The following is a 17,424-nucleotide window of genomic DNA, read 5'->3' as shown; positions in this document are numbered from 1 at the left end:
GTCCGAACGCCGCGTTCGAATTTTTTAAATCAATCGATCGTTTGTATATACATAAATAATTTACGTTGACCGTTCTACGTCATCAATCATGGCGGCGTTTTTTTTTTTTTTCGTTTAAGATGGCTGCCAAATGCAGTGGAATTAGATGGCGAAAATTTTGAGAGGGCGGTGGTGTACGACGACGACGAGTGCGAGAGGGTAGTATTACCACCATCATTTTTATTTTTCGTTACCTTTTTTTTTTTTTTTTTTTTTCTGTTCGAACCGACAGACGCCATTCGTATCCGTGACGTATCGACTATTATTATTATTATCATGGTATCAACAAATATTGCATTGGTTATAACCGCGTTGACCTTATTATTAACGACTTAATTTTATCTCCCACGGCAAAATACATAAGAAATTTTCTTTTTCTCTTTTCCATCTCCATTTCCTCCCCCCCGTAATTTCCCTTTTAACCAGAAATTTTTCTCCCTAAACCGGAAAATATTTTCAAGGAATCCGCCGTTTTCCGGCTGAAAAAAAAAAAAATCGAATTCCAACATTCCTATTATTCGTAAAAGGTTTCCGTTTCCGCTTTTCCGTATTAAAAAAAAAAAAGGGGGGTAGGGAAACTTATTGATTATATTAAATTAACCGTAAATGAAAATTCTCCCTTTCACGCCGCGTATGGGAAATAATGGAAAATAATAATGATAATAATTTCAATGAAAAATAAACTGTGGGGGGCGAGGAAGGGGTAAAAAAATTTCCACATTTAATTTATTTTTCGTTTCCGTGGTGAAACTTTTAAAAGTTTTTTAACAAACAAAGTCATTCATTTTTACACCTGGAAAAATTCAATTACGTTATCATTATCATTATTATTTTTACCCTTTCGAATCGTGGGGGGAAAAGGGGTAGAGAGAGAGAGAGAGAACGAGGTAGCAAATAAATAATAAAAAAAAAAAGTAATAAAAATTTTCACAAACGATTTCAACCGTTATTAAAACGTATCGTGTATACAAAGCTCCCAGAAAAAAAAACAAGAACATAATAATAATAATAATAATAATAATAATAATAATAATAATAATAATAATAATAATAATGATGATGATGATGATGATGATGATAATGATAATAAAGCAAAAAAATTTTAAAAATCTAAAAATAATTATATTTTTTACGCCAGGAAACTTTTTTTTTTTTAAACACAATCCAGATGTTTCTGACGTTTTTACTTAAAAAAGTACTAAAATAAAATTTTTGTGGTGGAGAAACGAAAAACGAACCGAAAACAAAAACAAAAACAAAATGGAGAATTTTTTCTTAAACGCGTAAAATTAATAATAATAATAATAATGATAATAAAGTGAACGCATCATTTAATTAGATTTAAATTTGGACGTTTTGCGTGGGTCACCCTCTTCCTCCTCCCCCTCCCTGCACATTATTAATATCATCATCATCATCATCATCATTCCTCAAAGAATCGCCATATTGAAAATTTTTTTAAATTAAAACAATAGATTATTATTATTATTATCATCATCAACGCAAACGTTCGAAACCGATGAAACCATCACCGCCATCATCATCATCATCATCGACGCCCTCGTCGTATTCGTCATTATCGATATCGTTCGCAGCATCCCATTTAATTCACTCTCTCTCTCTCTCTTTCTCTCTCTTTAACGAATACAATTTTTTCTTTCTTTCTTTCTTACATCTTTTTTTTGTCTTCTTCTTCTTCTTATTTCTTTTTTCGTTACGTTTTTTCCATTCACTCTAACTCCATCTTACTTTCATCTTACTAATCTTTTTTTCCCTCGCTTTTTTGTATATTTTCAAACAATCGTACGTCATCACTCTCTCACTCTCTCTCTTTCTCTCTTTTTGCTTTCGTCATCATTTTTCCCTTTTAAATTCCTTTCTTTCCCCTTCCTCCCCCAAGAATACATCATCGAATTTTCATTCATTTGTTTTTTTGCCATCAATCACGACATCAAAATCGAGAGCAAATCATTTTTTTTTTTTTGATAAATAAATAAAACGTGTGTGCGTGTGTGTGCGTAAATGTGTGTTCGTATAGTGCGTAGAAATACGCACATTAAAATAATAATAATAATAATAATAATAATAATAATAATAATAATAATAATAATAATAATAATAATAATAATAAAATCCGATGTTGCGCCATAATGAATTGACCCTTTTTAAGGTCGAACGCGTGTAATTAAAAGAGAAAAAAATAAAAAATAAAAATTGATTGAAAAAGGTTGGTGGGAAAAAGGCGGGACTGGGGGGGGAGAGAAAGAGAAAGAGGGGGGGGGGCAAAAGAAAAACAAAATGGAAAAACAAAAAAAAAAAAAAAAAAAAATTTCGATAAATGACATTTCGTGTTTTGACCCACCGCGCTGTTTTACCACTTTTTCGTATTTCGAAAAACCGTCGATAGAGCGACGATCGTAACAAAATAAGTTTGCGCGGGAAAATTCAAATCCGAGTTCTCTCCCTCTCTCTCTCCCCTATTTATTTTTTCCACGTCATCAAATTAGACAAAACCATCAAATTTTTTTTCACGATTCGATATTTATTGTATTAAAAAAAAAAAAAAAAAAAATGGCGGAAAATTAATAAATAACGTTCGTTATATAAAAAATTTCCTCCCCCCCACCCGAAAAAACATCAATAAGATAGCATATAAAAATTTGTTTATTACGTGGACGTGAACGGACGCCGCCATATTTGTTAAGAATAACACGTTACCATGGTAACACGTCAAAATGGTTGATTGTTTTGTTGTATAAAAATTAAAATGTAATTAACTGACATTGGCATTACTGCTCCCGTCCGTTGTTATTATTATTATTATTATTAATTTAAATTAAATTAATTATTTTTCTTTTTTTTTAATTACTAAACTTTTCAACTGAACTAAAAAAAATATTATTTAAGTGTCATTTATATAAAATAATGAACGCGGGGAGTGTTACATAAGAAATCAAAAAAAAAAAAAAAAAAAAAAAATGGCGTCGCATTCAATCACGTAATTTTTACCATTTTTTTTTTTTTTTAAATCCTGTAAATTAAGGAGAAAGAAAGAGAGAAAGAGAAAGAGAGAGAGAGAGAGGGGGGGGGGAGAAACATGCAAAAATAAGCAAAATAAACGAAAACGAGTATAATTTTAATTACGACTTGAATTTGTACTTATATATAAGTAACCATTTTCCGATATCGTATTAAGAAAATGTGATACTAGACGTGGAATTAGACACTTCGCGTTATAGTAAAAAAAAAAAAAAAAACGCAGGTAAAATTTTTTTAAATTCGAATCTTGCAAAATCAAACAAACAGCGAAAAACAACAACAACAACAAAATTTTTAAAACTCATTACGTCACACGGAAAGTCGTATTTATATCAACATTAATAAATACATGATTATTATTATTATTATTTTTTTTTTCCTTAATTTTTTGACTTTTATCAATAATGTCTATTCATTATCAATAAGAAGGAAAGGGGGGGGGGGAAACCACTTTTGGTTTTTGTTTACGCTGAGTAATTCCTTACCAAAACTTTTATATTTACTACACTTGTACACTTGTGTACACATAAATAAATATTTCGAGTGTGTGTGTGTGTGTGTTAAAAACTGATAAAACATTATTATTACTCAAACGCAACAACAACAACAACAACAACCACAAAAAATTAACCGAAACGATTCAAAAAAAAAACAACGGAAAAACAATTATTTAGTAAAAAAAACAAACGCATTGAAATTAATTGTAAGAAAATATTAATCGTGTCATTAGATCCAACTCATATGTGAGTGCAAAGAAAACAAAATTTAATTAATGACGTCATAATGTTAATCGGTTATTATCATACCCGAAAGCATTTTCCCCTTCCCTCCCTTCCCCTCCCCCGTATTATATTGTAAAATATATACAAAGATTAGACATTCGTACCAACAAAAAAAAAAAAAAAAAATTGATTTCGTGTTATTGATTATAAACGACATGTTAAAATAATGATAATAATAATAATAATAGTAATAATGCGAGGAGGCATGTTTTTTTTTTTTTTTCAAACATAAAAAAAACATACCTGTTAAACTGTTTCCGCCGTAATTCTTGTTTCTATCTTCGAATTCGTATTTGATGTTTTTCCCGCCAAAATCCGTCCATTCTTTAAGCCACGTCAAATCCAAACAACAACGTTCGTCGCTTTGATTATTCCCTCTTGTAAATGATATCGCGTAACGTTTTTTGAACCTGTCGATCCAACCGTTCGAACATTCGAAATTGTCAACCTCTAATTTTTTGGCCAATTCTTGCGCTTTCGTTTTCAAACCCGATCCGCTAACGGGAAGGTTTAACAATTGTCGTTCCCTGAACCATTTTATAAGTGCCGTATCGAGGTTTTCGTGCGTGGGCCTACGGATTTTCTTTAGGTTTTTACTCTGTATCGATTTGATTTTATCTCTCGCTTTCCATATGGATCCGACCGACGAATTGACCAAATCGAAGAGTCTGCATACGTCACTTTTTTTAGCACCACTTTCTAACATTTTTATCACGGCCAATTTTGTTTCGATTGTAATCGCTTTACGTTTAACACTTGTCATTTTCTTTTAAATGCTTTATTGTTTTTTTTTTACTCCAGTAATTTTTTATATTTTAATTTCATTTTTTATTTTGATTTCGAAGGCGACCCGCGTGTTGAAAAATTTTCTGCGATGGAAAAAATGCTTTCGATTATATAAAAACCTCCTCTCCCCTCTCCCCCCTTCCTACGGTAAGTTTTGCAAAACAACAACAACAACAACAAACAGTTTGAAAAATTCTAACTCATTCTTTACTCATTGATTTCATTGGTTTTAATAAAAACATTAACAAACGAAATTTGACTCCGAGGTAAGCGCGAAAAAAATTCACCTGTTGAGAAGAAGATTTCAAAAACTCGTCATCAACAACAACAACAACAACAACAACAACAATAATAATAATAATAATAATAATAATAATCATAACCATAATTTTTACTACTATTTCAACATTTAAACAAAACAATTTCCACCCACTATCTCACGCTTCGCTTTGACTGATAACAACATCCACCCCCCAAGTATACGACGGGGCAAAACGCCTTCGATGCCAATATCACCACCCCCCTGAAATTTACCCCTATTTACATACATACCCCGCACACACACACACAATCGCAAATACTCAAAAATTAACCGAAGGAAATTTTTTTTTTCCCTCCCCATTCGTAAACACCCCTCCCTATCTCCTCCTACTCCTCCTACCCACTAACCACAAAATTTCAACATGCAAATTTTTCTTATTATAACTAGTATTACAATTACGAAGAGGTTAAATACAATAAAAACAAATATAAATAAATAAATTACGTAATAATTACCAGTTGATTTTTATGTGACGATGCAAAAACCACCGCCCCCTCCCCAATAGAGAAAAAAAAATAATAATAATAATAATAATAATTTAACTTGACACGAACGTACCGGGGGTAATAAATAAATAAATAAATATTACTCGTTAAAAATTTAACGTTATACTTGTGTCGTCTGTCATTCGTCTGTCGAAATAATTTCACTTAGTGTTTATAAATATACGAAAAAATTTACACACGAATAATATTGACAAGGCCACATGTGCGTACAAAATTAAATCGTACAAAAAATTATTAAATTAAAAAAAAAAAATACAAACGACGACGACAACAACAACAACAACAATAACAAACAACGAAAACGAAGACGACGACGACGACAATTACAACATTACTACTATGTGTTTACGTTACGAGTGCAAAAAAAAAAAAAAAAAAAAAAAAATTTATTTTGTTGTTTTTGTTTACGCGTGTGTGTATGTATGTGTGTGAGTGCACGTGTGCGTGTATGTGCGTGTCAAAATTTTTAACATTACGTTTGTGTATGTGTACGTAACAAAAACGCGAACAACGTATTATCAATGAAAAAAATTATTTTTTTATTTAAAGAAAAGGATTTTGAATGAAACCCAAATAATAATAAAACGGTATTATTAATGTTAGTATCAATAATAATAATAATAATAATAATAATAATAATAATTTTTTCTCTCTCCCTACTTAAATAAACACACTACAAACGAAATTTTTTCAAGTTTCCTTTTTTTTTTTGTTTTTTTTTTTTGTTTTTTTTTTTACAACAAAAACAAACGCTCTCGTATATATAATCGATCGAGTGTTTAATACACTAAATATAATTGAAAACATGGCGAACTGCGCAGGAAACCGATTATTTTTCCTTTGAGCATGTTACGTTACGTCACCTACCAGAACAAAGAAAACAAAACAAAAACGAAACGAAACGAAAAAAGCCCGCCAAAATTCAAATCTTTTCCATTCTTTACGTTGTGTTCATCAACATTTAACGATCGCATGTTCAGGTATGGCACATTTAGGTGTAACGTGAGAGATTTATTATGATATTCCATTACAATTTTTTTTTTTTTTTATGGATTCGAACCGATATATTATTATTATTATTATTATTTTCTTCCACATCCGTTAAAAAGCAAATTTCCATAGAATTCGAATTTAACCCGTTTATTATTATTTTCGAAAGTTTTAAAACTCATTTGAAACTGAATATCTTTCTCTTACTACCTACTCACCTCTTCCCCCTATTCACCCCCCCCACGTTTCATTTCTTAATGTTTTGCCTCAAGATGTGGCACGAAAAAAAAATAGAATAGACGAATAAAATTGAAAAGTCATTAAATTAGACCGCCAATAAGTGGTTGATTGCTTCCTTGCTGCTACCAATGACTCGACAACATTTTAAACCGGTAATAAATAAATAAATAAATAAATAAAAATCAACATCACGACCAGAAGACATGAAGTAGAAGGAAGAAGAAAGAGAGAGAGAGAGAGAGACGAAACGAGTTAAAAAATAATAATTAAAATTGGGGTTGAAAATTGTTTTATCCGACGTATTAAACGTAATTTAAAATTATAAGTAACTTAAAATGTTTTTTTTTTTCTTCATTTTATTACTCCACTTAAAAAATCCATTAATTTTTGATTAATATGGCGTCGAACAAATAAATACATAAATGTATGCGTGTAAAATAAAGAATGAAAAACGACCGTTGTTGCGTCTATGTACGCTCCGGAGTGTATGCATCTTCGAGAATGAATAAAAATAATGATGATAATAAAACGGCCATGTTTTCTTACGCCACACACACACACACACATACCAAACTACCGGCATTTATTCTCTAGGGTTTTTTTTTCAATTGCCTGACGATTGAGATTTTTCTCGAAAGAACAACAAGAAGAAGAAGAAGAAAGTTTTCTGGAAGAAATCTTCTCAAGAGTTTTTCCCTGCATCCAAACACCCATGGCAAAAAGGTTTTAAAAACCACTCACCATCGTCCGTAAAATCCAGATTCCTTAAATTCATCGCTTCCTGTACTTCTCTATCTCTAGACGTGAGAATATTCAAAACTTGTTTCGAAACCGGATCCCTTCCCGGTTTGCTCGTGTTTTTAGCTTCCCATTTTAAGTATGTCCATTTTTTCCGGACGTCACCTTCCGATCTTGGTATTCCTTCGACTTTAGTCACCACCTTAAATATATATAAATTAAATTACATTTATTTATTTAATTTATTTTTATTTTATTTACGTAAACAGATTTCAGAGAGTGAATCTTACCTTTGCAATGTCCTGCCACGCTTTCGCCCATCCTCTCCCACCGGCAACTCCAAACAAAATAACTTCTTTTTTCTTTCGTACGCAATCCAAAAGTGTTTCCACTTCTTTCGACGTGAAATTCGTTTTCCTTTGTTTCGAAAAAACTTTTCCATCTTCGTCTTTTTTTATTTTCATTTTATTTTTAACTTCTTCCATCGGAATGTTTTCCTTGACCGGTTTCTCCATTTCCCTCCTCATTTCCACGTCTAAATCACCCGTCGAAAAACGTTTTTTACACTTCAAGTCAAGACTTTTGGATGAATTCATCCACGTGTTATCCGCGACTAAATTTTTCTGATAGTGTTTCAATAAACTTTGTATCATTTTTTGCTGTTCCAACATTCCTTCGAAATTTTTATGATTGCTGAAAATAGTCACGTTAGAATCTTCCGACGGTGGTAAACCCAACCCGTGTGTTCCCAATCCGAAATCGGGAAAACCGAAACCCGGCAATCTGCGAAGCAAATTCGAATTTTGAAGTTCCAAAACCTTTTCGATTTCGTTCGATGACAATTGTCTGTCTGACATTTCTTTCATATTGTCTTTCTTTAAGGAAATCATGTCTTATTTAAATCACTTGAGTCAATTCTATCGATTGTTTTTTTTTTTTTAGTTTTTTCGTCTTTTTATTTACCCTAACGACTATGTGTCGTATATATATCTAAGATAGATTTGACAAAGAATGAAAAACCAATTCGAGTATACAACAAAATGGCTTATCAAAAGGAAATCGTTAACGATAGAAAATTAAAGAAACAAAACATAACAATAGTGCAAAAACAAAAAAACAACAACAACAACAACACTTAAAAACAAAAAAAAAAACAAAACAAAATTACATAACAGGCAGCAGATGCAACCTAAAAGAGGGCAACCTGAACATATCGCGGGTAAACAAAAATGGAAAAACGACCACTTTTCCAATCACCCTAACAAATTTAGTTTTTCCGAGGCGAACGAAACCTTTTATCAAAATGTCTTCTTTTAACAAAATAAAAAATATTACTAATATACATACTAACTCACGCTCTTGCATACATGTATATTTTTTATTATCATTATTATTCCTTCTTCTCTTTAGGGTACTACCCCTTAAAAAAAAATTCACCCCAATTTATACTTCTGCTCCCAGTTAGTATTTTTTTTTTATTTAAAAAAAAAATGCCTTTTTAAAATTCATAGTCACACAATTTATGTCTTTTTTTTTTTTAATTAATTAATTAATAAAATAAATTTAAATAATACTATCAAGGGTCTCTCTCTCTTTCTCTCTCTCTCTCTCTCCTCCCTTCCCCTTTCTCTTTCGATTGCTATTCACACGTGTTCATTTTTTCGTTACGTGCAAACTGTTGTCGGTCAACCCAAATTTAAAAAAAAAAAAACCCAAAACTTTAATCTATACGAGAAACTAATAGAAAAAAAGTGTTAAGCTCTTATATATGATTCTCATAGAGAAAATAAAAATAAAAGTTGCTGCCACGACTTTTCTTTATGTATTGGGGTCACGAACGACAGAAAAAATGATGATAATAATAACATAACAAGAGTAACATCACGCGCCTTCACGCGCAATCTAATTTGTCGTGTGTGCGTGTTGTGTGTATGCGTATCGCACGTCATCAATGACGTCATTACGGATAAACTCGTATTTGCGTATCAAACGTGTGTGCATATCAAGTTTAACAAAATTTTCTTTTCCCTCTCCCACAAAATCGAATAAGATGGTGAAAATTTTTGGCAACTTCAAATTTCACTCATACTAGAGGGCGGTAAGAGGTCAAATAATAATAATAATAATAATAATAATAATAATAATAATAATAATAATAATAATAATAATAATAATACGAACACAAAATCGTTTAACGTTTAATACTACACAAAGGGGAGAAAAAAAAATCGAATTTAAAAAAAAAAATTTTTTTTTCTTTTTGTTAATATCTACCTGAACTAATGATGCTTATTAAGGTCACATAAAGAATAAAAAAATTTTTTTTAATTTCACTTTTTTTTTTTTTTTTATTGCGTTCGGTCGAAAATCATTCCTTTTTTCTTTTTCTAAAATATTCAGATGCAACCTCACGAGGTTCGTGATTCGTGACGCGTATAAAGAACCAATGATGATGATGATGATGAGCACAAAGTGATATATACACACTTATAACCGAAAAGAAAATATTTTTTATTATTATTATTTTTTTTTAATATTCAAAAAAAAAAAAAAAAAAGACCAATAACAAAAACGGACCATTCCACGATAAATAAAAAAAAAAAAAAGAGGAGAATAATATTATAGAGGAACACCTGGCTTTAAATAATAATAATAATAATATAAAATTTACGTTATTTTTTCAAAAAAAAAAAAAAAAAAAAAAAACTTTAACAGTCTACGTAATTTCATTTCTGACCAGTTTTTTTTTTTACTCTATGATATTTATTATAAATTAAATAAATTTTTAGTTGGAGTCATTCGACGTTCACGTTAAAAAGATAATAATGTTATTAATAATAATAATAATAACGACAATGTTATAAAAATAAAAATAAAAAATTTAGGCTTCTTTTGATTGGGTTTAAAAAAAAAAAAAAAAAAAATGTTACGAACAGTTTTGACCAAACCATCTAATCCATCAAATTTTATTTCTTTCTCTCTCCCTCTCTCTCTCTCTATCTATCTATCTCTTTTTCTCTTTTAGTATACCTTTCGTTTCGAACCCTGCCAAGTCTGTAGGTACTCGTCGTCTATATAATATTATTTTAAAATAAACATAATACAATTTCCGGTCTTTTTTTTTCTCCCTTTAAAAAGCCTAACTATGATTATGAAGATGGCGTCATCAAATCGAGTCTTATTATATAAAAAAAAAGGGGGGGGGACCTCATCACGGGCAACCTTATTAACATTTTATTAATAAAAATTTTAACGGGCCGTTCTAAAAAACAAACGCGAACAGGTTTTTTTTTTTAATATAAATCTTCTTAATTAATTAGACGTATTTAAAAAAATTTAAATGGCCGCCACCAACACATTGATTATGTTAAAAACCTGACTTCGAAATATACAGTAATACATTTTATATGGTAATAATAATAATAAACGTTTGAATGAATTAAAACATAATTTTTTTTTGTGGGGGGGGGGGCCTAAAGGGTTTCGTACGAAAAAACAACGTTTAAAAAAAAAAGATACTAAACGTTTTGCTCTCTTTTTTTCTTTCAAATAAGGCCTATGATGACGATGATGATGATGATAATAATAAACAACAAAAAAAATTACAAATCGGATAAATCAATAACTGTTAAATTAATTTATAAAAATGGAAAAGCGAAAGAGAGAGAGAGAGAGAGAGTGAAGGGAATGAAAAGACAAAGAAAGACATCACACTAAAGCTTTTCCACCCCTCGATTTGTTTTGTTTTTTTCTTCGGTACCCGCTAAAAAATTCATTAACAAAGCAAGTGAACGATTCAGTAAAAAAAAAAAAAAGGAAAAAAGGAAAACTCGTGTTTACGGCAGTTAAGAAAATGGTCAGAATATAAACAATGGAGAAAGAAAGAGAAAGTGAAAAAAAAATAGGCCCGTGCTTTAGAGTACCACTACCACTACTACTACTTGCTAGGGATGAAAGATGAGAAAAGAAAAGAAAAAGGGTGGAAAGAGTGTGCGACGGTAACGGTGTTGGTAGAATGGGGAAAAAGTCCAGAGAGAAAGAGAGGATACAGGGAAGCGGGGGGAGGAGGAAGATGAGGAGACGAAAACGAAAAAAAAAAGGAAAAAGTAGGAAGAGAAAACAGGAAAACAGAGAAAAAAAGAAAGAAAGAAAAAATAAAAAGAACGAAAAGAAAAGGAGAGAGAAAGAGAGAGATCGGTGGAGTTCGGAAAAAGAATAAAAGGAGAAGAGAGGAAGAGGGAGGTTAAAAATAAAAAAAAAATAAAAAAAATGGAGGGACAGAGGGAGAAGGAAAAATGGAGGACGATGAGGGAGGTAGGTAGGTAGGTAGGTAGAAGGGTAGTAGTAGAAGGGAAAAAAAAAGAAAAGATGAAATAATTTTATAAAAATTTTATTGGAGATTTTAAATATTTAATTTGCATTGCTTGAAACGGCGCATGATTCAGATTATTGACGACAAAAAAAAAAAAGTATAATTTGAGAAATTTGAATTTGAAATTTAACAAGAGAGAGGACGAGGGGGAGAGAGAGAGAGAGAGTAAAGAGAGAGTTAAAAAATAAAATAAAAAATATTAAAAAAATGAAAGAGAGAGAGGGAAATACGTAATGAGAGTGAGAAAAAAAAAGACGACCGATATAATAGGGAAGAAAAAAAAAGGATGAAAACGGGGAGAGAAAGAGAAAACAAGAGAGAGGGAGAGAGACCGAGAGAGAGAGAGAGAGAGAAAAAAAAAAGAAAAAAAAAGGAGAGAAAAAAAATGAGAGAGGGGAAGGCGGGGGAGGGGGCAGAAAGAGAGCAGGAGAAAAAAAAACGAGAGGGGAAGCATCGGGAGTTTTGATGAATTTAATCAGGGGTTGCAAAATAATTTTTTTTTAATATTTTTTTTTTTTTTTTTTTATCAAGCATTAAACGCGACTTTAAATATGAAAAAAATAATAATAATACTAAGGGCGGCGTCTTAAGTGGGGCTTCGTTTTAAAAAATAAACCCATTCCCAAAGGGGTCCGCCATGAAAAATTTTAAACCCTAAATTTTTAAAATCTCATCGTGACCGTCGTAGAAAATAAAAAAATAAATATATAAACAAAAAAAAAAAAAAACACAACGAATCGAAAATAAAAATCGTGAGGGCGGTTATAACCATGATTTACCAATAATTTCGATTACGTCAAACGTTAAAAAGACGTGGAACCAGACAAACGAAACGCGAAAGAAAAATTATCAAAAATTATTAAAAACTAAACGATTATATATGATTGATTGATTGATTGATTGATTGATACATTCCGTTTATGTAAAATAAAAACATAATAATTACTACTATCTAATACCACGTCACCAGGTCAGGTACGGCCTTCTTCTTTTTTTTTTTTTTTAATATACATAACACAAACGAAACTAGTCGTTCTGATACAAAACCTTAAAACTTATAGGTACCGACTTAAATTTTTATTACCCATTGTGTTTTCGACTTAAATAAATTACCTCATCAACTTCCTCTCTTTCTCTCTTTCTCTCTCTATCTCATTATCACATCATGTCGCCATCTTTATTCTTTCAATTTCCCCCCCCCTAACCATAAAATAATCCAGATATATATAAAAAGAATATAAAAAAATAACGTGAATTCGTGAATGATTCTCTAATCGTGGGAATAGAAAAACATGTGCAACTTTTTTATTTCATTAACAATACAATACAATACCTGAAGTCCAGGTATTTTCGGACAAATTAAAACAATAACCGATTCATATATAAAAGAGGTACGCGGTGGGGTAAAAAAAAAAAAAAAAACCTTTTCAAAGAGCCAGACGACTTAACCTAATTTTTACAAAACGTCGTCACAGGTTGAACCGAATCGAAACGTTGTGTAACGCATGCGACCCGCACGCACGCACGCACGCACACACACAACGACAAACGGTTTTTTAAATTACGTCATTCGTCTACAACAACCATTTTCAACCGTTACGAATAAATTCATCATCCTTCGGAAAAATTATTAAAAAAAAAAAAAAAAAAAAAATCGAATCGATATATCGACGTCAGATGACGTAATCGACTCGATCGAAAACACGAAAATATATTTTAAAAAACACAAAAAATAATAATAATAATCTAAATAAAAATTCACACACCCATTTTTTTTTTTTTTTTAAACAATGAATTAGACAAGAAGAAGAAGAAGAACAACAACAAACAACAACAACAACAACAAGACGCTGCCCTTGAGCGTCGTCTTTCGAAAACGTTCATTTATATTAACTTACGCGCATACCTGAAGACGCCATTTTAATATTAATAAAAAAAAAATTTTTTTTTTGAAAATTTCTTTCCTATTTTTTTTGGGGTAACGTAATAAAATAATAATAATAATAATAATAATAATAATAATAATAATAATAATAATAATAATAATAGTAATAGTAATAATAATAGTAATAACAGTAATAATAATCGTTAAACTAATTCCACATTCTTAAAAAAAAAAAAATCCATAAAAAATATAAAAAAAATTAACCGCCTCCGCCATTTTATTATTCATTATTATTCATTATTATTATTATTATTATTATTATTATTATTATTATTATTTGTCAATTTACACCTGTACCTAATAATATAATAACAACGAAAAAAAAATTTTAAAAAAATTTATCTACGAGAAAAAAAGAAAAAAAACGTTAAAAAACAAACAAACAAACAAACAAACAAACAGCCGTGAAGCATTGTTTATTTTCTTTTTTTTTAGGTATTCAAAGCAGCACTAAGAAAAATAATAATAATAATAACAACATGGAAGACGAAAAATAATAATCATAACGATCGATTAACATGCAAAATTAAAAAAAAAATTATTATTAATAATATTCGGACGACAGCCATTTTGTTTTTTTATTAAAACTTTTTTTTTATTCGCGGTGACTCTGACTGCTGCGAACGCACACAATCATCCCCTTTCCCCCTTCCCCCTCCCCCTCGTTTCGTCGACAAGAGAAAAATAGAAAAAAAATTACAATTTAACACCCGTAATAAAAACATGACGAATTCCTTTTTTTAAAAATTAATTAATTAATTATTAATTATTTTAATTAATTAACGGATATTCGTAGTAAACTCTAATAATAATAATAATAATAATAATAATAATAATAAAAGATAAAAAAAATAATAATACTAAAACCATATGTAAAGGCGTTTACGAGAATATCCGCCATTTTAAATTTTTTAATTTAGCGTAAGTTAAAGACGCGCACGCACGCACGCACTCGACTCGACCGGGATGAAAAAAAAATAAGAAAAAAAAATAATAATAATAATAACTCACACGTAATATGAATTCGTTTACATTTTTCCCTTACTTCACTGTAAATTTCCAAAAAAAAAAAAAAAACAAAAAATAATAATAATGATGGAAAAATCCGAATAAATCGTAACGCGATTCGATATTAACGAAAATCGACTACCGGTATTTACAAAAAATTATAATAATAATAATAATAATAATTTCAAACTGACCACTCCAATAAAAAATTAACAATAATGATGATGATGATGACGATATTAACAACGATTACGATAATAATAATATTAATAAACGACACTGGAAAAAGAAATTTTTTTTTTTTTAAACATGTACGTGTATAATAATAATAATAAAGCATCAAACCTTCCGTATTCTAAAACAACAATGAAAATAAAATCAAGCCCAAGAAAAAAAGAGTTCAGTTATCAACAGAGGAAAAAAAAAAAAAAAAAAAAAAAAAAAAAAAAATTAAAAATGAAAATCCATATTTTTTTATGCTGGAGTCTTAGCGGAAAAATGATATATACGGTAACCGTTATTTAAATAATTACAAATTTTTTTTTTTTTCTTCTTCTACTCTCTCCCTCTCTCTCTCTCTCTTTCTGTTTCTATCCCCCGTCGTTTCTCTATCTCTATCTCTCTCTCTCTCTCACTCACTTACTCATTCTCGTTCGTTGTTCGTTCACTCACTCACTCACTCACTCATTCTTTCTCTCTCTCATTTTTTTTTTTTTTAATTTTTTTTTTATATTTTTTTTTGTATTTTTTTCTCCGATGTTGGTAACGCTTCCGACGCTCTGTTTGGTCGTATCTTCTTCCCCTTTATTAGGCGCGTTTCACCGCGGAACACAAACGTGGTGTATATGTATGTTCCGCCGCGTGTACTCTTATACATTATTATTATTGCTATTATTATTATTATTATTATTATTATTATTATTATTATTATTATTATTCAAACGGGATAAAAATTTATGTATATATATGAACATACGTTAGAAAAAAAATTTAAATGAAAACAATTCATCGAGGGTCGAAAAAAATATAAAAAATTTTTTTTTTAAATTTCGTTTTCTCTCTCTCTCTCTCTCTCTTTCTCTCCCCTATTTCATTTTTTTTTACGCTCCTGCGATCGTCCGACTCCCCTCCTCTTCCGTCTCCCATCTCCCCTCTCATCCGCATTTCCTCTCATCGTAAACCACTTAAAAATAATAATAATTTTCGAACGAAGAGAAAAAAAAAAAAAAAATTAAAAAAATTAAAATTAAATTCATAGAGTGTATAAACCTAACAACCATACGTAAAAACATTTTACGACGAGTACATCGTTGTTGAAGTCATTGCATTAAAAAAAAAAAAAAATGGAAAATGGAAAATTATTTAACCGTTAAACCGCTTTCCTCTCGGTTTTTCCGTTACAACCATAAATAAAAAAACAAAAAAATAAAAATAAAATGAAAAAATTTTCCTAAAATTTCCTTTTTTTCTTTTCTTCTCATTTCTTTTTCTCTCACTCTTTCTCTTTCCCCCCTCCCCCCCATCTCTCTCTCTCTCTCTCTTGCTCTGTATTTATCCAAAAATTGTTTCCTGGTTTTGAAAACGATTCGCGGTAATGAATTTCCGCTTAATTAAACGTTTGTCAATTATTTTCACTCTTTGTTCGTTTTAAATAATAATAATAATAATAATAATAATAATAATAATAATAATAATAATAATAATAATAATAATAATAATAATAATTTTCAAATCACCTTATTGTCAAAAAAAAAATAAAATAAAATTTACAATAAAAACAAAAAATGATTTTTTAAATAATAACAATAATAATAATAATTAATTAATTAATTAATTAATTATTAATTAATAATTATTTCAAAATTATTATTCTGTCGAAATAAAATTAAAATTTTAACAGACGCGATAATTTCTGGATAATTTCGGGAAAGGACGGGTAAAGATTAAGAATTCGTTACTTCCCTCCCCTCGTCTCCCCCAACCTTTCAACCCTCCCCCCAACTTCCCTCACGAATTTATTTAAAAAAAAAAAAAAAAAAATTTTTGAGTACGAGATTTGAATGGAAGCAAAAAAAAAAAAATAATTGGACGACGAAGAAGCATTAAATAATGATGATGATGATGATAATAATAATAATCGGTAAAAAAAAAATTTGACGTGCGATTAGAAAACAACGAGTGTGAAAAAGATGCGTGTCTCCTTTTTTTTTTTTTAATCTTTTCACGTTGATGACGTAATAATTTAATCCCACGATTCAAAGTTTAATTTTTGCATTTACGAAAGGCGTCAATAAAATGTAATAATAATAATAATAATAATAAAGAAATCAGCTGTCGCTCAAAAGAATCCGAATGATCGTCATCATCATTTCATTTCTTCTTTCAATAATAACAAACCTACCACTTGTTGATGTTATCTCACGAAAAAAGGAAAGGAAAGGAAAGGAAAGCGAAAAAGGCAAAAAGGAAAAAAAGGATAAAAATTCTAGAAAAATCCGCGTGAAAGAATCATATGTAAACACGAAACGTATGTAAACGTCAAAACGTTTTCGCGGAAAAATGCATTTCTCGCGATAATTTATATAAACGCGAATGACGCGAAAAAAGGTCTTTTTAACATAGAGTATGCAAATTTTCTTTTTTTTTTTTTGGAACAG

General features: G+C 29.9%; 2 protein-coding genes across 2 annotated transcripts; both read right to left on the bottom strand.

The window, feature by feature from the left end:
- Positions 1–3,542: 3,542 nt before the first annotated feature.
- Positions 3,543–4,623, bottom strand: Phum_PHUM595770 (cenp-B, putative; the record flags this gene model as incomplete). The annotated part of the gene is made up of 2 exons (XM_002432564.1): positions 3,543–3,547; positions 4,104–4,623. The coding sequence occupies 2 exons, from the start codon at positions 4,621–4,623 to the stop codon at positions 3,543–3,545; spliced, it is 525 nt and encodes a 174-aa protein (XP_002432609.1).
- A 2,763-nt stretch (positions 4,624–7,386) lies between these two features.
- On the bottom strand, positions 7,387–8,332 carry Phum_PHUM595760 (uncharacterized protein; the record flags this gene model as incomplete). The annotated part of the gene is made up of 2 exons (XM_002432563.1): positions 7,387–7,631; positions 7,774–8,332. 2 exons carry the CDS (start codon positions 8,330–8,332, stop codon positions 7,387–7,389), a joined length of 804 nt encoding a protein of 267 aa, XP_002432608.1.
- Positions 8,333–17,424: the final 9,092 nt, after the last annotated feature.

This window comes from Pediculus humanus, genomic scaffold, assembly GCF_000006295.1.
Source record: "Pediculus humanus corporis 1103172108315 genomic scaffold, whole genome shotgun sequence".
Lineage (NCBI taxonomy): Eukaryota > Metazoa > Arthropoda > Insecta > Psocodea > Pediculidae > Pediculus > Pediculus humanus.
Note: the sequence above shows the minus strand (reverse complement) of the source record. Positions and strands in the feature narration are given on the sequence as shown.